This window comes from Stegostoma tigrinum, chromosome 9 (assembly GCF_030684315.1).
Source record: "Stegostoma tigrinum isolate sSteTig4 chromosome 9, sSteTig4.hap1, whole genome shotgun sequence".
Lineage (NCBI taxonomy): Eukaryota > Metazoa > Chordata > Chondrichthyes > Orectolobiformes > Stegostomatidae > Stegostoma > Stegostoma tigrinum.
This window is the reverse complement of record NC_081362.1, coordinates 16,667,191-16,689,748: the sequence shown is the minus strand read 5'-3', so window position 1 is coordinate 16,689,748 and position 22,558 is coordinate 16,667,191. Positions and strand designations below refer to the sequence as shown.

The 22,558-nt window shown below is 41.3% G+C and overlaps 1 protein-coding gene across 2 annotated transcripts in view; it reads left to right on the top strand.

Annotated features, from left to right (window-relative positions):
• Positions 1-4,450: 4,450 nt before the first annotated feature.
• Positions 4,451-22,558, top strand: part of ccdc170 (coiled-coil domain containing 170) — a 75,896-nt gene continuing 57,788 nt past the window's right edge. For both annotated transcript variants that reach the window (XM_059648818.1, XM_059648817.1), the window contains exons 1-4: positions 4,451-4,678; positions 7,049-7,125; positions 16,436-16,463; positions 19,870-19,998. In XM_059648818.1, the coding sequence (XP_059504801.1) occupies positions 4,550-4,678; positions 7,049-7,125; positions 16,436-16,463; positions 19,870-19,998 (363 nt within the window). In that variant the 5' untranslated portion in view covers positions 4,451-4,549. The remainder of the gene's footprint in view (positions 4,679-7,048; positions 7,126-16,435; positions 16,464-19,869; positions 19,999-22,558) is intronic.

Here is a 22,558-nt window from a genome sequence, read left to right as displayed (position 1 = left end):
TGCAGAAATGGTGATCGAGAAAGCACACAAACCTCCAATCAATTCATTTACTCGACCCTTCAAGTTATCATCTGCCCCACATGAAGCCCAATATGCAGATTGCGCATTGGACTTATCCCATCAAATCAGAGTGGAAGCAAATATCCTCAATCCTGAGAAAGAATGCTCTATAAAGAGCAAGAATGGGCAAAACTGCACTGGACAGATTTTAACATGGAAGAGGTCATCCACTTTGAATCTTAAAGATATTTTTTAAACGATGTCTAGCCAGAGACAGTGGAGATCCAAATAATCTTGTGGATATTCTCTGGAAGTGCAGAACAGATTGACCAGAATGAAATTTGGACTTAGAGGGATAAATCACCTGAACTATAGTAGGTATAGGAGTGGTTTTATTGAAATTGTAAAAAGATTGAGGGGAACTGATTGTGTAGATAGAAAAACTATTTCTGTTGATTGGGAAGTCATAATCTTGGTGGAGTAGTCTAAAAAGTAAAGCCAGACCTTTCAGGATTGATATTCCTTCTATGCACATTAGTAGTAGTAGTTTAGAACTGTGCAACAATTGGCAGTTGAGTCTATGTCAGTTGTTGATTTTAGTTCTGAGATTGAAAAAATTTTTGTTAACCAAAACATCAAGAATCATGAAATGAAAGCCCATGTATTGAGTTAGATCTCTGGTCAGTCTTAATCTAACTGAATGTCAGAACAGCCCTTATATTCTCTATGTTCCCAGCTGACAGAATAATATAGAAGATGTGAATTGTTACAATTGGACTTCCCACAAAGATGGGATAATCTAAATGACCCTGACTCTTGATGTCATCAAGAGGAGACCACTGAAGCAAGTGGAAACCTTAGCTGCTGTACTTCAACCTGGGAACAGAATCTGTGCCATTAAATCTACAACCAAGAAGATTGAAGAAACTGGAACTTTTGAAGATAAAGTATGCAAAGGACTTGTGATAATGTAATTTGCAAATTTGTCATATTTTGTTGTTTTCATTTTTCAAACTCCATATCAGACATAAATTCCAGTTATTCAGGAAAAGGAATTTGCATTCTGAGTGACTTATTTATTGTTGGGAATAAATAATTATACCTAAGGACTATTTAGAAGAAATGAAAACTTTAACATTTAGGACATTTTCTGGATTAAAATTAGTTTTACAATGTTATTTCTTTAAAATGACGCCAACAGTTTAAAGTGTTCTTTGGTTTACCTCTTCCTTAATGGAAATAAGTGACTTGGAGAAACAGCTATGCTCCTTTTAAGGAGATAAGTAATAGGGTTTATTACCTAATTACTGAAAAACCTGGCTTGGAGAGGAATAGGGGCCCCTATGTTAACAATTGCCTAGAAGACTTCTCTAAACTTAGAGCTCCATTCTACAGATGCAGAAGTCATTGAAAAGTAGATACCAGGGAAGCTGTGAAACTCCCTCCTAAAGTCCTGCTCGCTGTAAAAGTCCCTAGGACCTGACAGAGTTAAATATTAGTCCTGCATTTCTCTCTACCTGTTTAAAACCTGAAATGGCAGGCTGACCAGTCAAGAACTCAAACCTGTGTTGGTTGGAATCAGAACTGGACATCTATCATTAACCTCCAGCTGTCAGCAATTCAGCTTTATTGGCAGGAAAAAGTGGACAAGAGAAATCATCGCATTTCATCCTTTATTTCCACATATCAAACATCAGTCCATAGTGCTGATATTTCCTTTTTTCCATATAAGAACCTAGCAGAAATTTCTTTTTAGTATTGTGTGTGGGACGAAGGGTATGTAGATTTAATTCAAGGCCATACCTTAGGTATTGACCAGACTTTGCTATTTGCTTCAACAAAATTTTTGTCCATTATCAACTGATTATTTTGTATTCTTTAAAGAAGTCTAGTGAAGTTTGTTTTTGATAACATTACTAAATTGGCCATTTTGGTAATAATTAACCCAGTTACACAAATATGGGGAGTAATGAGGCTTGATTATTACAGCATTATTCCTATCACAGTCATAACAATGGATCACTTTTGCAGTTTTATTGGTAGTTTCTTCTGATTGCTCAAAGGTTTGTTTCTTTTTCCCCATAGACCTTGGGAGTTTCTGAAGAGCAGTGTTAGGAGCAAGAGTAGACCATTCAGGCCCTTGAACCTTCTCTACCATTCTAGAACATGGCTGATCTCTGTTGAACCTGCTTCACCATTTTAGATCATGGTTAATCCCCTTTGAACCTGCTCCATCATTCTGAATCAAGGTTGATCATCAATCTTAATGCCATTTTTCTGTGCTATCCTCACAATCCTTGGTATCATTATGATATAGAAGTCTTTTGATCTTGGTCTTGATCACATTCATGAACTGACATTCCACAGCTCTCTGGAGTGGAGAATTCTAAAGATTCACTACTCTCTGAATGAAGGAATTTCTCCTTACGTCAGACAATTCTGTCTCCACCTGTTATAGATCCACATTTGCCTTTGCTAATCTTTTCTCTTCTTTCTCACCCACAGACATATAGCTTCTTTGATTTTTTAAAAAAAATTCAAACACCATTTTCCCAAAAATGTTCCCACATTTGCTCTTGCTTTTCTTCAAATAATTTTGAATAACAAAGATCAAAGTTAAATTAATGTTGAGTTTAAACACTGTTTGGTGCATCTGTGAAATTATTTACAGTATAACATGCTCAAAATGCAAGATGTACCTTCAAGCTAATAGGCTGCCTCAAGGAAAGAGAACTATAGAGTTATATGGAAAAAAAGAGGAAGGAAGTTGAAATTAAAAAGGTAGATCTTTCAGGTATTCAATGACTTATCGGCAATGAGATAGACTGGGTGCATCACTCAAAGTATATGAACGTGTTTAATTTTCCTTTGGTGTTTGTTTGCCACTTTATTGTTGCATCTCCTTGTTAGCCATTTTTCCCCAGTTGGCCAAGTACAAATGACCTCAAATGCTATGTGCATCATGTCTAAAATTTCAAATTGAGTATCATGTACACAACTAAACTATAATAAGTTTATACAAAAACACCAATTATATAGAACAATCCACTGATTTAACAAGTCAGTAAAATATATATGCTCCACTTTCACGAACATAAAACTGTTTGCGATACATTACCTCCTCCATTGTTTTGGATAAATTGGTAACCAGTCCTATCAAGCTTCTGGGAACAAAAAGAGGCAACTTTTAACAGGTTGTTAAGCCTTCCTAATTGTCATCACTCAACATGCAAGGTGGCAATTTAACAGAGAATTAATCGTAAAGGAATCTGCCTCACACAGTTTGGGTTTGAACCCTTATAGGGAAGAATTATTTATCAAGTTGCTTTTGCAGCCACAAAATATCCCAAAGTGCTTTACAACCACTGAAGTATTTTTAAAACCATTCTGTCTCCTCTGTTTTTGCTAACTACCACCCCACCTCCAACCTTCCCTTCCAAATACATAATTGTGCCTTTACTTTGCAAATCTCTGCTAATTTCTTTTTTGTTGCAACTGTACGTTTTAATCTCTTCTGTGATAGTAGGAACTGCAGATGCTATAGAACCTGAGAACCCTTCAGAAAATGTAGGGTCTAGGCCCGAAACATCAGCCTTCCTGCTCCTCTGACGCTGCTTGGTCCACTGTGTTCATCCAGCTCTACACCTTGTTATCTTTAATCTCTTCAGTCGGGTTTCTATCACTGCGACAGTGCTGAAAAGAATCTTTTCGAAGTTACAAATGACATCGTGTGATTGACAAATGTAAATTCTCCTTCTTCATGATTTCAAACGTGAATACAGCCTTCCACGCAGTTATCCTATCCTCCTCTAAAACCTCACCATCATCATCCTGCTGGGATCCCTCTCATCAGAGAGGGTCTAGGCCCGAAACGTCAGCTTTTGTGCTCCTGAGATGTTGCTTGGCCTGCTGTGTTCATCCAGCTCCACACTTTGTTATCCTGGATTCTCCAGCATCTGCAGTTCCCATTAATCACAGATAAATCCAGAACTTGGCATCCAGATTCCCTGGTGCTGATTCACACATCGATGAGATGTAAAGACGCCGAGTAACATGTCAGACTTCAAGCTGCCCCGCAATTTTACTGGAGTACAGCATGTGGCATGGTTCAGGAGGAGCACGTTTGCAAAATCAGCAAGAACAGCCCTTAATTTTGTACTTTACAAAGAGGGGTTGAGCTTGAAAACTGTGACACCACTCTGGAAGAAAGTAATAACTTCTTTCCAATTGTTTATGCCGAAAGTTTGTGAAACGTAACTAACTGTGCCGGTGCAGCTTTCCAGCCTGTGTTCTTAGTTACAATTCTTTATTACTTCGGGCGATCCTTCTGTCTGAACAGGATAGTATTTGTCACAGAAGGCTGTGTGAATGGTCACTTTGTCTCTGTCAATCATATCATGTGGCCCACCTCCAGATGCTGTTGCAATTGTGTTGCCATGGGAGACCCTGGTAACAGTGCAGCCGGAGGCAAGGCTGTACTTTCAGGCCGGCAGTCGCTGAGCTCAGGGTGTGGGCTTGCCGCTAGCTGGAACTTTTTCCCCTGCACCCAATGTCCGGCTGCAAAGGGGCGGACTCGGGCTCCCCGGCCCCGGAGCTGATCGATGTTAACAGTAACCGTGCGCTGCGCTCGCTGGGCCGACTGTCGAGCTCGCCAGCAGCCGGCCACCGAGTGCCCGAGGTGAGTGGATCTTCATTCAACACCAGCTTCCTCCTTGGGGGCTGCATGGTCAAGAGATGTTGGGTGGAGAACCGCTTGCAAAATGTAGACAGTGACTTTATGTCTGCACAACTTAAAGGGGAGACTACGACAAACAGCACTGTGAGAACTAACAACTCATTTAGGGGGTTCTTGTGGTGCAGTGGTAATGTCCCTACATCTGAGGCAGGAGGCCTGGGATTAAGTCACGTCTGCTCTAGAAATGTGCCATAAACGTCTCTGAACAGCTTGATTAGAAAAAAAAACTAACCACCAGATTATCTGCATTTTTTTTGTGGTCACGATTGTGGGATATGTTATTGGTGTGGATGCCAGAGAAACTTACCACTACTCTTATAGACTCATAAGAGACCTACAGCACAGAGACAGGCCCTTGGGCCCAAACTGGTCCGTGATGACCAAAATGTCCATCTGCTTGAATGTCCATACTGGTCACAGATCTGGAATGGAAAGCTTGTCTCAGAGGTGATGCAAGTCTGGCCTACATGTGATTCCCACACACGATAATGTGACTGGCACCCAATTGCGAGCCACTTAGAATCATAAAATAGTACAGTGCAGATAGAGGCCATTCAGTCCTTTGAGCCTGCGTTTCCCATGGCTAATTCACCTAGCTTTCATAAATGTAAACACTGTGGGCAATTAAGCATAGCCAAGCCACCTAACCTGCACATCTTTGGACTGTGGGAGAAAACCGAAGCTGGCAGACAGGGAGAGAACTTGCAAACTCTATGCAGACAGTCACCCAAAGCTGGAATCAAACCTGGATGTCTGGCGCTGTAACGCAGCAGTGCCTGTACAGTGTTTAGTTCAAGGGCAATTAGGAATGGGCAATTAATGCTGGCTTTGTCAATGAGGCCCACATCCCATGAAAGATTAGAAACACTAGTTCACCTTTCATTCCCTTAGTGATGGCATTAATGCAGCTTCACTGCAAAGATGCATTTTTAACGGCGATTTTTAAAGTGCATTCTGAAATATTTGGTATTTGCAACACATGCACTTGTAAATCTACATGGGGAACAGTTTTAAGGTGGACAAATCTTGGTGGCAGAATGAATGTTTATGCTTCACTCAGCTCAGTGAATTTTCAGATGAGCTGTCATCTTTGGAACATTAACTAGTTCACTCAGCTGTAACATTAAAGTGTATTTAATCCTGAACTCTTCATTTTTAAGTGTGTGCAGTTGTGTAAGGAACTGTTTGACTAGTCTATTGAGTTTGTATGGAGGATTCTTGTCACTGAACTGGTGAGAAAAATTACATACCTTGCAAAATGATCTTGAGTTGTGCAAGATATATCCTGACACTTTATGGAGGGGTTTGAATATATAAGGTAACTGTACATTAATAAAATGCAAATGAGCTAATTCATGTCTGTGCTTGCCTCCAGGCTAAGATAGCATTATAAGCATTTATTTTAATTTCAAATCAAATGAAAGTTTTTCTGGTGCGATTGTGTGTGAATCAAAAATGCCCCAATCCCTTTTCTTAACAAGTGGTGAGACCATTCCCCACACATTGGTCAGCAGAACAGCTACTATTGCCTATTCATTAAACTTAGTTCACTTTTATGATCACAATTGTTTTGGTTTGGGCATCTTGACTGACTTAGCTGGGGTTACAACTGCTTTTTGTGGTCATAGTCGTACAGCACAGATCAAGTTGATCCATGCTGATCAAGTTTCCCTAACTAAACTAGGCCCACTTGCCTGCATTTGGCCCATATCTCTCCAAACCTTTCCTATTCATGTGCCTGTCCAAATGTCTATTAAATGTTGTAACTGTACCTGCAACTAAAACTTCCTATGGCAGTTCATTCCACGTATCAACCACCATTTGATGAAAAGGTTGCCCCTCAAGTCCCTTTAAAATTTTTCACTTTAAAAATCACTATAAAAATACGCCCTCTAATTTTGAACTCCCCTACCTAGGGAAAAGACCTTTGCTTTTCACCTTATCTAAGCCCTTCATGATTTTATAAACCTCCATAAGGTTGCACCTCGACCTCTTATGCTGGTGAAGAACATTCAAGCTTATCCAGCCTTTCCCTATAAGTTAAACCCTTCAGTCCGGTAACATCTTCGTTAATCTTTTCTGTACCCTTCGCAATCTAACAATATCCTTCCTAAAGCAGGACAACCAGAATTGTACACAGTGCTCCAAAGGTGACCTCACCAATGTCCTGTATGACTCCAGTAAGACACCCCAACTCCTATATGCAATGGTCTAAGCAATGAAGGCAAACGAGCAAAACATTTACAGGAGTTGTTTATTGAACTGTGAAAGGTGAACCTGTCCAAGTTTGTAACTGCTAGACTAATTTTTCAGCTCCAAGAGCAACTTAATGCGATGAAGCGCCAACTGACCGAAAAGGAAGAATTAATTGCCATACTCAGTGGTGGAAGGTAAGAGTTCAGTACTAAGGTATATTAAGAATATGTAATTTTGCTTGCAGCCAACTGTGTGTGTAAACTAAGACAGCATGTAGTTAAACAAAAGTATGCAACAAAAACCTCTTGCATTAATACATCCAGTAAAATTTTCCAAAACCCATTGTAGCAGTATTACCAAACCAAATTTCACACTGAGTACATATGGAGACATTAGAATAGATGGCTAAAAGCACAGAGGTCTAAAGGACTATCTCAAAGGGGGAATGTGAGGTGCAGAGGCAGAGAAGTACAGGGAGGGGCTGAAGGCATAGCTGTCAATGATGGAGCATTTACAATCGGTGATCCTGAAGAATCCAGAACTGGGGGAGCATGAATATGTGAGGATCATGAGTTAGACAGAAATGGCACAGACAGGGAGGGGCGAGGCGTTGGAGAGATTCAAAACTGAAGACACATTTCTAAAATCAAGGCATTTCCTCCCAGGAACTAATGCAGGAGAATAAGGACACAGGCCGCACAGTTTTAGATAATGATTGGCAGTATGCATATTAGAAATGGGAGGGGGCTAACGATGGATTGTAGGTGGGTGGGGAGAAGCCATTGCAGTAACGTTCTGCCCACAATTGGATATATAAGGATGGATTTAAATGAGTGCTGTCCACCCAGCTGGGTGACAGTGGAGAGGCATTGAATCAGGATGGTATGACTAACCATGTCACTAGGTAGAGATAGATTAAAACTGACAAGAATGGAAAGTTTACCTTTGTCGCAGTCTCATAAGATGTCATTGGTGAGTTTAATAAATGTCATTTTGGTGCTGTGATGGAAACAGTGACCTGATTACACAAAATCAAACTTTGGAATTGCGGGAAAGATGGATTTGGGAAGCAGCAGCAAGTTCCACAACTTTGGAGAGGAAAGGGATTTTTGGAGACTGGATGGAAACTGGGGAAAAATGAGAGTTCAGAGGGAGACTAGAAGGAAGATTTGCTTAATGAGATAGCGAAAAAGAGGGAGGAGCAGTCGAGGATGTTCTCAATCTTACTGACAACAAAATTCATGAGCTCCCGTGCATTTTGGTGGAGGTAAAGATGGAGGAGACAGGGATGAGGGGTTTAAGAAGACAGTTTCCAGTAAAGGAAACTATGTGAGATTATCGATCCAGGATGATCTGAAACATTTCAGCAGAAAAAAGAAAGATTTGTGTTGATAGGGAGTCTTTCACAGCTTCAGGTTGTCCCAGATCACTTTACAGCTAGGAAGTACTTCTGCAGTATAGTCACTGTTGTGATGCATGAAATGCAGCTAATTTGTGCACAGCAAAGTACAAGAAGCGGCAATGTGATAAAGACAAGAAAGTCTCTCTTAGTGATGGCCTGAACATGGTGAAGAAGTCTCCTAACCATTCTGAATAATGCCATGGGATCTTCTACATTCAGCCGAGAGCGTGGATGGGGCGTCCTCAGTTTGTCCAGTTGGATATTTATGCTGTTCCTCTATTCCTTGGATCCGAGAGCTTTGTGTTGACTGGCTGTGTGATGTTTTACCAATGGTTGGCTCGCTCACTGAGCTGGTTCATTAGTTTGCAGATGTTTCATCACCCTGCTGGGTAACATCATCAGTGCAGCCTCCACTGAAGCGCTGTTGTGTTTTCCTGCCTGGTATTTGAACTCTGGGGTCAATTGGAATTGGTTACCTCATTGTTACCAGTATTTCTTTGCAGTGGTGTATTTGTAGGGTCTAATTCTATGTGTTTATTGATGGCCTTCTTAGTGGAGAACCAAGCCTCTAGAAATCGTCTCTGTTTGGCCTGTCCTAGGATCTTGATTTACTTGGTCACATTCCAGCTGTTGGCCTTGTTCATGCTGGGGGCAATGTTTAGCTGTTGGCAATCAAGAGACAGGCAGGAGCATCAATGCCACAAAAGGAGATAATTTGTATCCCATAATTGCCAGCAGACCTCTACAAAGTGGCTTGGTTTGGGGATTGTTTACTTTAGTAAGACATTTTGTCGACCAAGAAAGACTTTATAATCTTCTAATGTTTACTCCTTTGGCTTCATATCCATTAGTTTACACCTCTATGGGGTGCCTTAGGACATCTTTGCATTGTTAAAGTTGTTGAATTCTGTGTCACATATTTTTGTGTTGGAGGAGATAGTGATGTAGCGGTAATGCCATGGAACTAGTGATTCAGAGGCCCAGGCTAATAAGCTGTGGGCATAGATTCAAATCCCACTGGAGCTGATGGAATTTAAATTCAATTAATAATTTTGGAATATAAGGCTAGTCAGAGTAAAAGTGACCATGACAACTATAAGCAATTTTTGCAAAAGACAATCTGGGTCAGTGATGTCCTTTAGGGAAGGAGATCTGCCATCCTTACTCGGCCTGGCCTGGCCTGTATGTGACTCCAGACCCACAGGAATGTGGTTGACTCTTAGCTGCCTTCTGAAATGGCCCAGCAAACCAATCAGTTCAAGGGCTGCCTGAGAAGGGCAACAACTGCATGTCTTGCCGACAACATCCACATCCCATAAAAGAATTAAAATTTGTCTGAATTTACTTCAGTTTGTTTGATGTCTCTGCGGGATTCTACAGATTCAAAAAGATTCAGAAACATACTTTGCAAGTGCAATCCCAGAGGTGGAGTGAGGGCATTCATAATGTCACAATAGAAGAGTCAGCTCGTTTCATAAATGTTTGTGAGGACAAAGAGCTTCCATTTTTGTAGTTCCATATTTCAAAGTGTTTTCCAATGTATAACGTGGAGCTATAACAATGCAAAATGCTGTTGTTATAGCTACTTTTGAAAAGTACTCCCTGTTGCTATGTAAGTAAACAGCAACAAACTGTACAAAGACCCACAAATAGCGCTGAAATGAATGTCAGTTGATCTATTTTGGGTGGCAAAAATTGAGGGTGAACACCTTCCTCTTATTGTAATCATGTCATTGGATCTTTTATGTCCACCTGAGTTTAACATGATAACTGAAATAAAGCAGAAGAGTTAGGATTAATGCACGTTATCCTCCATAATACTGAAGTGTGCATGTGCCTCTGGAATGGAGCTTGATTCTAAAACCCTTTGACTGAGCAGCAGGAAGGAGACAGGCTTATACTTCGTGCAGCGTAGTTGATGATACATGTATTATAATACTTCATGGTGGTGTGTGCAGTTTTAATCTCCTCAGTTTGGTTACTGAACATCTGATTATGTTCTTTATTATTTTATATATGTAGGTTCAAAGATCCTTGAAGGTAGAGTTATAGGTAGACAGGGTGGTGAGGAAGGTTTGTGATACGCGTGCCTTTATTGGTCAGTGCATTGAGTGTAGGAGTTGGGAGGGCATGTAGCTGCTGTACGGGACATTGGTTAGGGCACTTTTGTATTGCTGCATTGAATTCTGGTCTCCCTGCAATAGGAAGGATGTTGTGAAACTTGAAAGTGTACAGAAAGGATTTACAGAAAGGTATTGGAGGGTTTGAACTATAGGGAGAGGCTGAATAGGCTGGACCTATTTTCCCTGGAGCATTGGAGGCTCAGCGGTGATCTTATTGAGGTTATTAAATAATGAAGGTCATGGACAGGGTGAATAGCCAAGGTTTTCTTCCTTGTGGGGGGTGGGGGCGTGGTGCTGGTGGTAATGGCGTGGTGGTTGGGTGGGAGGGAGGTGTCCCAAAACTAAAGGGCTTAGGTTTAAGGTGAGAGGGGAAAGATGTAAAAGGGACTCAAGGGACAACATTTTCACGCAGAGAAAGGTGGGTCTATGGAATGAGCTGCCAGAGGAAATGGTGGAGACTGGTACAATTACAACATTCAAAAGGCATCTGGATTGGTACATGAATAGGAAGGATTTAGGGGATATGGGCCAAATGCTGGCAAATGGAACTAGATTAATTTAGGATATCTGGTCAGCAAAGATGAGTTGGACCGAAGTGACTGTTTCCATGCTGTGAACTCTATGATTCTAAAGATCCAGTAGCCCAAAACTGGGCAACCTTGAGGAGCTGTAGGCCATCAGCAGCAGCAGAGATACATGCAATTTCATTTTTAGCTTCACAGACTGACTCATTATTCACTTCACTTATCACAGTCATGCTAGGGGACCACGCCTGATTCAAAGGGGAATATAGACATGCACATGACCACGTGTGGAGAGGAGTATAAGGATATACCTGAAAATTGTGTGCGAAACTGGTGATACTACAACATTAGAATTTTAGCATTCTAAGCAGTGACAGTAATGTACCACTTTTGGCTAAATGACCACATAAGGAATGGACCAGCTTAAACTCTGCAATCCTGTCACAAATTAAAAGTGTTGACATCATTAACAGGTTTATTGGCATTACCATTCTTCATTAATAACAGTACAGCACAACTGAATACAAAAATGAGCTGAAGCGTTTGTAACTATCTTTAGTCAGGATTGTTGTGTGGATGATCCATCTCCACTTCCACCTGTGGTCCCCACAGTCACAACTACAAGTAAGATGTTTAAAAAGAGCTACATCTACTGAACAATGTGGAAAGTTGTCCTTTCACATCAGGCACATTCCATCAGGTAAATTTCCATCTCATTGGATGAGCACATGAATGGGGAGGGTTTAGAAGAATATGGGCCAAATGCTGGCAAATGGGATTTGATTAATTTTGAATATCTGGTTGGCATGGACGAGTTGGACAGAGGCGTGTGTTTCCATGCTGTAGAACTCTGGCTCTATATGCATATTATATATAAAACATACAGTAAATATTTTTATGCAGTGGACATTGTGTGATGCCACTTGATGAGGCTGTGGCAAATCTTGGGAGCGGTGTATTGGGCCTACAACTATGTCAATGCTAGTATACACCAGTACTAGTAATGTGTAATATTTTATATCCACAGGGATGATGATCCAGATTAATACCTGGCCTCAGTAAACAAAAACTACATGTAACGAAAAAAGTGAAGAATTATAAACATTACGTCTGCATGATTGCATTTGATAGCATGCTTTCTTTCCAGCAACAACTCCCCAAATTCCCTAATAGAGGGAGTTTACCTTTATTGCTAAATAACCATACTTTTGATCTGAGCTCTATAATACATCTTGCATGTGCATTTCTTGGAAAGTGATCTGATTTGATAGTCTGGGGTGGGACAAAGCCTATCTGGGTGGCGGTGATGGTTGTGGTGGGGGTGAAGTGGGGAGGTGGCTGGTCTTGGTTACCCACCCATAACCTCCAACACGTCAAAACACAAGGGCGGTGACCGTATGGGAACTTCATTGTCTCATAAGTTTCCCTTCGCCCTACACCCATCCCTGACTTGGACGTATATCATCCCTGCAAGGTTTCCAGTTCAAACTTGGGAACTCTAATAGGTAGAGCAAGAACTTCTTTAGTTATCAATAAAAGAAGATATAGGCCAAAGGAAGCATAGAAAATGGGGCTGGGGAAATAACATTGAGGAACCCGAAAATGGTAGACAAATTGAATAAATGCTTTGCATCAGTCTTCATGGTGGAAGACACTAATAGCCTTCCAAAAATACAAAATAATCAAAGGACAATAGAGGCAGAGGAAATAAGTACAATAACTATCATTGGTGAAAATGTACCAGGAAAACTAAAGAACCTGGATCTAATGAGATGCATCTTACGATTATTAAAGGAAGTACAAAAAGATAGTTAATCTACTGGCAATAATCTTCCAAGATTCCTTTAATTCTGGAGAAGTCCCAGAGGATTGGGAAATTGACAATGCAATACATTTATTTGGAAAGTGAAGGAAATGAAGCACAAGTAACTGTAAACCCATTAGCTTAAAATTTGTAATAAAAACAGAAATTGCTGGAAAAGCTCAACATGTCTCTGATTAACCAGTTAGTCTTATTCATTGTGAATGTGGGTGACACTAGCACCATCAGCATTTTTGGCTCTCACTAGCATAAAAGGTGGTGGTGGCAAGCTGCATTCTTAAATTGCTGCTGTCTATATGGTGAAAGTAATTTCTTAATTGAACATAAGGTAATTAGAGGAAGGATCTCAAGGTGATCATTCAGCCTATCCAGTGTCTATCAACGAGATCGTGGCTGATCTGATTGATCATCCTCAGCTTCACTTGCTTGCCTTTCCTCCATAAGCCCTGACTCAGAGAAATCAGAGTTAACATTTCGAGTCTGGTGGTCCTTCCTTAAAGTATGTATTGGGAATATCTTATTATAAAGGATGTAATTGCAGAGCATTTAGAAACACACAGTATGATCAAGCAGAGTCAGCATGACTTCATGAAGGGAACATCAAGCCTGACAAATTTATTGGAATTCTTTTGAGGAGGTAACAAGCCGAAAAACTAAAGGGTAACTAGTGGATGAAGTATATTGGGATTTTCAATAGATTTTGTTGAGGTACATGTCAGGCTACTTAATCAGATAAGGCCCCATGATGGGGAAGGTAATGTATCATTCTGGTAGAGGGTTGGCTAACTAATACAAGAGAGAGAGTTGGGAAAAGGAATGTGTTTTCAGGATGGCAACCTGTAACTAGCAGATGCCACAGAGATCTGTGTTGGGATCTCTACAAGATATTAATGATTTGGATGAAGAAAGTGAGTATACTGTAGCCACGTTTATGGATGACACAAAAACAGGGAGGAAGGCATGTGATGGGGATGACAGTCTGCTGATTGACATAGACAAGTTAAGTGAGTATGCAAAAAACTTTGCTAATGGAATATAACGTGGGAAGTTGTGAAGTTGTGCACATTGACAGGAGGAATAGAAGGGCTGAATATTGTTTAAATGGGGAGAAGCTGCAGCACAGAGAGATTTGGGGGGGTCCTTGTGCATAAATCGCAACAAGCCAGCATTGAAGTTCGGCAAGTATTAGAGAAGCCTGGTAAAACACTGGCCCTTATTTCAAAGGGAATGGAATATTCAAATAGGAAAGTCTTGCTTAAACTCTACAGGCACCAGTCAGACCACATGTAGATTACTGTGAAGAACTTAGGTCTGCTTAATAAGGAAAGATATTCTGGCATTAGAAACAGTCTAGATGTAGTTTGGTATCTTGATCCTGGACATGGAGGAATTTCTTATGAGGAAAAGTTGAGTAATTCAGTTTGTACTTATTAGAGTTTAGAAGAACAAGAGATGACCATACGTGATTCTTAGAAGACTTGACAAGATAGCCGTGGAAAGATCATTTCTTCTTGTGGGAGATTATAGGACCAGAGGGAGTAATCTCAGGAGTGAGGAGGTCACCAGTTAAATCAGACATGAAGATGAATTTCTTCTCTGACGGTAGAGAACCTGTGGAATTCATTACTGCAGAGGGCTGTCGAGGCTGGTTCATTAAATATAATCAACGCTGAGGTAGACAGATTTTTAATTGGTAACAGAGTCAGGGCTTATGGAGGAAAGGCAAGCAAGTGAAGCTGAGGATGATCAATCAGATCAGCCACGATCTCGTTGATAGACACTGGATAGGCTGAATGATCACCTTGAGATCCTTCCTCTAATTACCTTATGTTCAATTAAGAAATTACTTTCACCATATAGACAGCAGCAATTTAAGAATGCAGCTTGCCACCACCACCTTTTATGCTAGTGAGAGCCAAAAATGCTGATGGTGCTAGTGTCACACACATTCACAATGAATAAGACTAACTGGTTAATTTTACGCACAAAATGACTGTGTTTTTCAAACAGATATAATATGTGAGAAGAAAAATTTGTTACCTACATTATCTTAACACCGTTAATGGTGCTAACCTGTGTCCTGAACAGAAATTGACCCTTTAAAGGTTTGGCTAAGATCTGTAACTCGGATTGTGGGTGAGGTTGTTGACTTGCTCACCAAGCTGGCTTGTTCTTGTTCAGATGTTTCGTCACCACGCTAGGTAACATCATCAGTGGAGCTTCCAATGAAGCTATATTATTCCACTGTGCTTGGAATTTATACTGTCTGGTATGTTATAGTGAGTAGTGTAAAAATCATTTCCCGTTTTGATCTGTATGGGTTTGTATATGGGGTCCAATTCCATATGTTTGTTGATTGCATTACGGGTGAAAAACCTTGTGGAGAAGTTGACCCATTGTCATCTGAAATTAACGTAATTCGTACAATGTTGCATTCTTAATTGGAAATCCCTCATGTTTTGTTTTTGAATATTGATGTCAAGATTAGGTGGGGAATGGCGATGTTCACAGCGCAGTCGCTTGCTTGAGCTAGTGGGGGCTGGCATGCCAAATGACTTCCTGAATTGACCATTGAATCTGCTCTCCTTCATGATGCAAGAGAGTATGTGATACATTGCCACGGTCCAAGTAATATTTTTTGCCATTTGCACTTGAGAAATTGAGGTAACAGAATGCGTGCGCAGCAGGAATTAGTTAACAGGGCCTGCATCCTTGGTGGGGGGGTGTAGCTTTGTTGGCCAGTTGGCCATCCCCTTGACAGGGAAGGAGGTAGAGGTCAAAGACAACAGGATCATAAACCAGTACACATTGCCAGTTGTAGAGCCAGTAGCAAGAGCAGAGCTAGTAAATATATTAGAGTTGATCAAAAAGAGGACAAGCATTGAAGATTTTGCTGACAATTGAGGATTGTCTAGTGTATGCACTTATTTACTGTATCACAGGATGGATTACAGAGCCTGGCATTTAAAAGAAAACCCTCATTCTAGGAATGTGGTAGGCCTGGCTTTTATTGCCCATTCTTAAATTCCTTGGAGAGGGTTTTGGTGAGCCTTCTACTTGTCCCAAAAATGACCAGCTTCCTGATTTTACATAGATCATTGTGCCACCACAGAATCAGCAGTTTTGGCTTCAAAAATGTTAGAGAAATATACATAAAGTTGCAGTGGCCCACTTTGGGTATCTCATCCTTTTGGAGGAAGAGGGGTTCACGTTTACACCCTTGAGTCAGGATAGTATATATCCAGATACTGGGTTACAAAATAGAACGCTAAATCATGAGAAATATGGCTCTGCCTTACAGGAGTGATCAGCTGTAAACTGAGAGAATGACAAGAGTAGAAAAAAAATTCTTCAAGGGCCTAAGGCCAAAGAAAGAAACTGTCAAAATGGACGCAATAACTTTGACATTATGCCCCATTGGCCATGCAGCTGTGCTTCATTTTTGTTAGTCAATACCTTCGCGATTTCTTAACTTCTCTAATACACTTTTGCTCGTTTTTAGTTTTTAAAAGCCATGGTATTGTACTAAATACAGTGCGTTATCTGTAATGTTCACATTATTCCAATATTTCAACTCTGTGCCAACTGTTTAGTGTGCATTCACGTGTGCTTTTACTCTACTTGTCATTGCAGGAGTCGAAGCAGATTGGATTCTCAAAAGGTATGTGATTCAGCTGATAGTTGCGACTGACTTTCAAAAATACGTATGTAACAATATTCTTCCCAATTATTTCAGCAGAGGTGTTAACCCCTTCAAAAGGAAACAAGTCAACATCTGATTATTTAAACACAGGGGCATCTAAAATTCATTTGATTGCTGTTGAAAATAGCAATCGTTGGGGTAACAACTGTGAAGTGTTTTAAAAACTCATCTTGAGCTCCACTATTGTTGCATGTTTGCATTTTTTTCTTGGCAGTTGATTTACATGGAATTACAAAGAATTTACAGCACAGAGACAGCTCAGTCTGAATGGTTTATGCTCATAAAATTCTTCCCAGCTTAAATTGTCTAATTTCATTGGTACAACCTGTATTTCTTTCTCCCATACTACACTTAATTCACGTCCCCTTAAACATATCTTTGCTTTACTTCAACCAGCCCATGACGAAGTAAGTTTCATACTTTCACAATTCTTTGGATCAAGAACTTTCTCTTAACTTTGCTATTGCATTTATTAGTATCTATAATTATGACCCCTGGTTTTGGATTTCCCTGCCAACATGTTTTATTAATATTTGTCCTATCAAATCCCCACTCCTTCAGACCCCACCTGGTCACACCTTGTAATTTTTTCCTGTGGAAAAAATGCAAAGCCTCTTCTGCCTTTCCTCATCGTAATTTCTTTCAGTTTTGACATTGCTTTGCAAGCTACTTGTTCACCTTCTGTACTGGCTCTGCATACATTTTGAAATGTGGAGCCTGGAGCCATGCACAGCGCCCTTCAAGTTTTCCATGTAGTTTAGATTGAACAATAAAGCAGTTTCAATGATCTGAATAAATGCTCATCATCCACTGCAGCCTCCAGTTAGTTTATGATGACGTGCATTGATTTGGCAGAGCAAGCTTCAGTTACATTGACGAAAGTGAAGAGGAAAGTTCAAGTCACTGTAGTCCTATGAGGGCTGCTCTCTCATTATAAAGAGACAACTGGTAGTGGTTTAACCTGAGTGTCACTAGACTTCAAGTGAGGACATAGGCTGAAGGAGGAGAATCATTCAGTGTAACCTCAGGCAGTGCAGGAATTGAACCCATGCTGTTTGACATTTCTTAGCATTGCAAAGCAGCTGTGCAGCCAACTGAGCTAAATCATTTGAGAAATATACAATGTCAAAATGAGTAAAAGCAGTGGCTTTAACAATTGTAGAAGCTTTACTGATCCTAATTGTAGTAAGTGGTGTGCATCAGAGAATGGCAGAGAGTTGTCATTTTGTTATTTTTGGCATTCCCAGTAAGTAGTGTGACCCCCTGTACGCTCCATACATTGCAGATTTGTGGGAGCAGGAATGAGAGTGACTCCCTTGCACTGAGAGCTGCTGCAGTGTCTGAGCCACCCAGATTTCAGGGTGGCATTGCTGGGTGAGACAGATGCAGAGTTTTTTTATTGATGATTTTGTGGGATGTGAGCATCACTGGCTGGCCAGCATTTACTGCTCGTCCTTACTTTCAGCCTAGGGAAGGGGATAGGACTGGATGGGGTTGGTAATGGAAATAAGCAAACCTTCCACATTGTTGGCGGCTACTGGTCCCTCTGGCTAGGAGGGCAGTGAATGCTAGAGGCCAGCACACTGTGACCCATGTCAATTTTGGGTGCTTTTGCTGATGTTGTAAAAAGCCTGGCCTAATAACAAGAATTGTGCGCCAGGTATTTTTAGCGTCAGTATGTTCTGACAACTCACTAGGGGATAGCAATTTTAAAGGGGAGGAGAATTTCAAGTTGTTATCATACCCTAAACTATCAAAGAGCAGTTGATCAGGAACTAACCAACATGTGCATTATCTCTGGGCTGCTAACAGGCTATTGATGTGGAATGCCCAACTTATTATTCAATCTTTAAATACACTGGGCACAATGGATAGTTACACATATCCATCCTGTTCTTGGCACTCCTGACCTACTGGATGTTTCATATCATGCCATTGTCTTCAACAACTTGATATACCCAGTAAATCTGACACACATGTAATGCTGTTTCAGAGATAGCAGGAACTGCAGATGCTGGGGAATCTGAGACAACAAGGTGCAGGGCTGGACGAACACAGCATGCCAAGGAGCATCAGAGGAGCAGGAAGGCTGGCAGGAACTGCAGATGCTGGAGAATCGAAGGGCCTGGGCCCGAAACATCAGCCTTCCTGCTCCTCTGATGCTGATTGGCCTGCTGTGTTCGTCCAGCTCTGCACCTTGTTGTCACACATGTAATGCTGTTTGCACTGTTTTTGTCAATGCTGTTTTTGGTGTTGTCAGGATTTAAATGATAAGATTGCAATGATCATGGTCCACTGTTCCACAAGCCACCACAAAATCTATAAAATCCCAATTAGACAACCAAGGTGACCAACCTGCCTGCCTGACTGTTATTCGAAACAAAAGCAATTCACTCTAGGTTTTATCATTAATAGGGGGAAAAATACTCTATTGTAATACAACTTTCATAAAGGGGAAAGAAAAAACTAGATTTCTAATTTAGAACAATGCAACTTATACCATATCCTTTTAGAAAGAATGCAACACACACACACACATATACATATATATATATATGCACACACACACACACACACACACACACACACACACACACACACACTGACGTACTCACAATTAAGACAGACAGTTAGACACAGATATTGGTGGAAAAATATATAGACAGGGAAAACAAATTCTAAAGATCAAAAATCCAGATCTCAAGGGGTATTTAAATCATCTGTCACAGCAGCAGGGAAAGGAAGATTTTGACTGACCCGGTAATTTAAATTTGCATGTCCTGTTGTCTTTTTTGTTCACTTCCAAAAGCTGGCTGTCTTTTACCTCTGAACGCTTGCATATTTTCAGCTGTATCATTTTTGACACTATTTCAAACAACATGTTTTAATGGCTGTCTCAGATAGCATATAAGGGTATTTACAGCAGAGGTAGAGATCTGTGATGAAGAGACTTAAAACATTAGCTAATGCTCCCTCTCTCTCTATGGATGCTGTCTGACCTGGTGTGATCTCCAGCATTTGTTGTTTTCAGTAGCAATCTCATGACTGTGGAAAGCTAGCCAGTACAGTAAGTGCAATTGCACTTCTCCAAGCATTCCCATTGCGCACCAAGGAACAGAGGCCGCCAAGGGACTGGTGAGGCACTGTTACGGGGAGCAAAGCCCTGGAGGCAACTGATGAGGCATAGTTTGACTTTGACTTTAGGATAGCTGGGAAGCAGAGCACGGTGAGGTTAGAAAATTCGAAAATTAAATCTATTTCCAAGCAAGATTTGAACTCTTTATTGGACCTGAGCATTCATCTGCCAGTGTGTACTGTATGCAACAAGGAAATCTTACACATTGTGTTTCTATTGATCCTCCAGGGAATCTTTGAACCAATGGTGGAAATTCCAGTTTTACGTGAACAACTGAATCATTACCGGGTAGCTTCTGAAACAGCTCGCAGTGAACTGGCTGCACTGCAGGTCAAATATAAAAGCAGCCAGACCGAGGTAATCTGAAATACCGAGACTGGCACGTAACAACATAACAACCATCTGGCCCTGCTCCACCATTCAGTAAGATCGTGGCTGATCTTTTTGTGGCCTCAGTTCCACTTACCCAGCCCTCACCGTAACCCTTAATTCCTTCACTGTTCAAAACATTATCCATCTTAGCTTTAAAAACATCCAATGAGTAAGCTTCAACTGCATCACGGGGCAGGGAATTCCACAGATTCACAACCCTTTGGGCAAAGAAGTTCATCCTCAATTCAGTCCTAAATCTGCTCTCCCTAATTTTGAGGCGATGCCCTTTTGTTTTAGCTTTACTCACCAGTGGAAACAACCTCCCTGCTTCTATCTTTTCTACTCCCTTTGTAATTTTATATGTTTCTATAAGATCCACCCTCATTCTTCAAAATTGTAATGAATATAATCCCAGTCTACTCAGTCTCTCCTCACAACTCTCCAACTCCAACACTCTCAACTCCAGAATCAACCTAGTGAATCTCCTCTGCAGCCCCTCTAGTGCTAGTATATCCTTTCTCAAGTAAGCAGACCAAAACTGCATGCAGAACTCCAGGTGTGGCCTCACCAGCATGCTAGACAGCTGTAACATAACCTGAGATAACAAGGTGTAGAGCTAGATGAAGACAGCAGGCCACGCAGCATCAGAGGAGCAGGAAGGCTGACGTTTCGGGCCTAGACCCTTCTTCAGAAATGGGGAGGGGAAGGGGGTTCTGAAATAAATAGGGAGAGGGGGGAGGCGAATAGAAGATGGATAGAGGAGAAGATAGGTGGAGAGGAGACAGACAGGTCAAAGAGGCAGGGATGGAGCCAGTAAAGATGAGTGTAGGTGGGGAGGTAGGGAGGAGATAGGTCAGTCCAGGGAGGACGGTCAGGTCAAGGGGGCGGAATGAGATTAGTAGGTAGGAGATGGGGGTAGGGCTTGAGGTGGGAGGAGGGGATAGGTGAGAGGAAAGACAGGTTAGGGAGGCAGGGACAAGCCGGGCAGGTTTTGGGATGTGGTAGGGGGAGGGGAGATTTTGAAACTTGTGAAGTCCACGTTGATACCATTGGGCTGCAGGGTTCCCAAGCGGAATATGTGGTGCTGTTCCTGCAACCTTCAGGTGGCATCGTTGTGGTGTTGCAGGAAGCCCAGGATGGACATGTCTGAGGAATGGGAGGGGGAGTTGAAATGGTTCACAGCTGGGAGGTGCAGTTGTTTAGTGCAAACTGAGCATAGGTGTTCTGCAAAGCGGTCCCCAAGCCTCTGCTTGGTTTCCCCGACGTAGAGGAGGCCACAATGAGAACAGTGGATACAGTATATTCCCTGCTTTAAACTCAATCCAGCAATTCCATTGTTCTTCTTAATTACTTGTGGCACCTGCAAACCAACCTTATGTGATTCAAACACAAAGACACCCAGGTCTGTCTGCACAGCAGAATGCTGCAATTTTTACCGTTCAAATAAAAGTCCATTTTGCTGTTATTCCCACCAAAAATGGATGACTTCACATTTGTCAACGTTGTACTCCATCTGCCAGACCTTTGCCCACTCACTTAAAGTATCTATATCCCTCTGCAAACTTTGAGTCCCCTGCACACTTTGCTCTACTGCTCATTTTAGCATCATCCACAAACTTTGACACATTATATGTACTCCCCAATTCCAAATCATCTATGTAAATTGTAAATAATTGCAGTCCCAACACTGATCCCTGAGGCACACCACTAGCCACTGATCACCAACCGGGGAAGCACTCATTTGTCCCCACTCTTTGCTTCCTGTTAGTTAACCAGTCTTCTACCCATGCTATTACATTGCCTGTAATGCCTAGCACCTTTATCTTATGCTGCAGCCTTTTGTGCGGCATCTTGCCGAGTCCATGCCTTTTGGAAATCTAGATACAGCACATCTACTGGGTCCCCATTGTCCACCCATGCTCATAATGTCTTCATAGAATTACAGCAAACTAGTCAAACTTGACCTGCCCTTCATGAACCCATGCTGTGTCTGCCCAATGGGACCATTTCTATCTAGATGTCTTGCTGTTTCTTCCTTGATAGCTCCAGCATTTTCCCAACCACAGAAGTTAAGCTGGCTGGCCTATAATTCTCCATCTTTTTCCTACCCCCTTTTTTAAACAATGGCATCCCGTTTGTTGTTTTCCAGTCTGCTGGAACTATCCCAGGAAGAGATGGATTGTACTGAGTATGAAATTTTAGTTAATGTTCATAAGGGTATAAAGTTCAATGAATAAATTACAGACCTTGACCTGTTTAGTTCTACTCTTAATTAGCATGTATTAAGTTACATAAACACATGCTGGTTCTGAGTTTTGCATCTGTCAATATCAATGGAATATAAATGAGGGAGGGCGTGGTGGATAAGTGATGGCTAATTGCCTCAGGGTTGTTTCAGAATTTATGTTTCAGATATCTTTGTGGGGATTTTCAAACTGCGTTAGGGAAGCTGTTGATCCACCTGACTCAACACTTAATAGAAGCTTTTAATACCCACCCGCAACATCTTGCTTTCATACAATCCTTCAGTATTTGCCTGCAATGT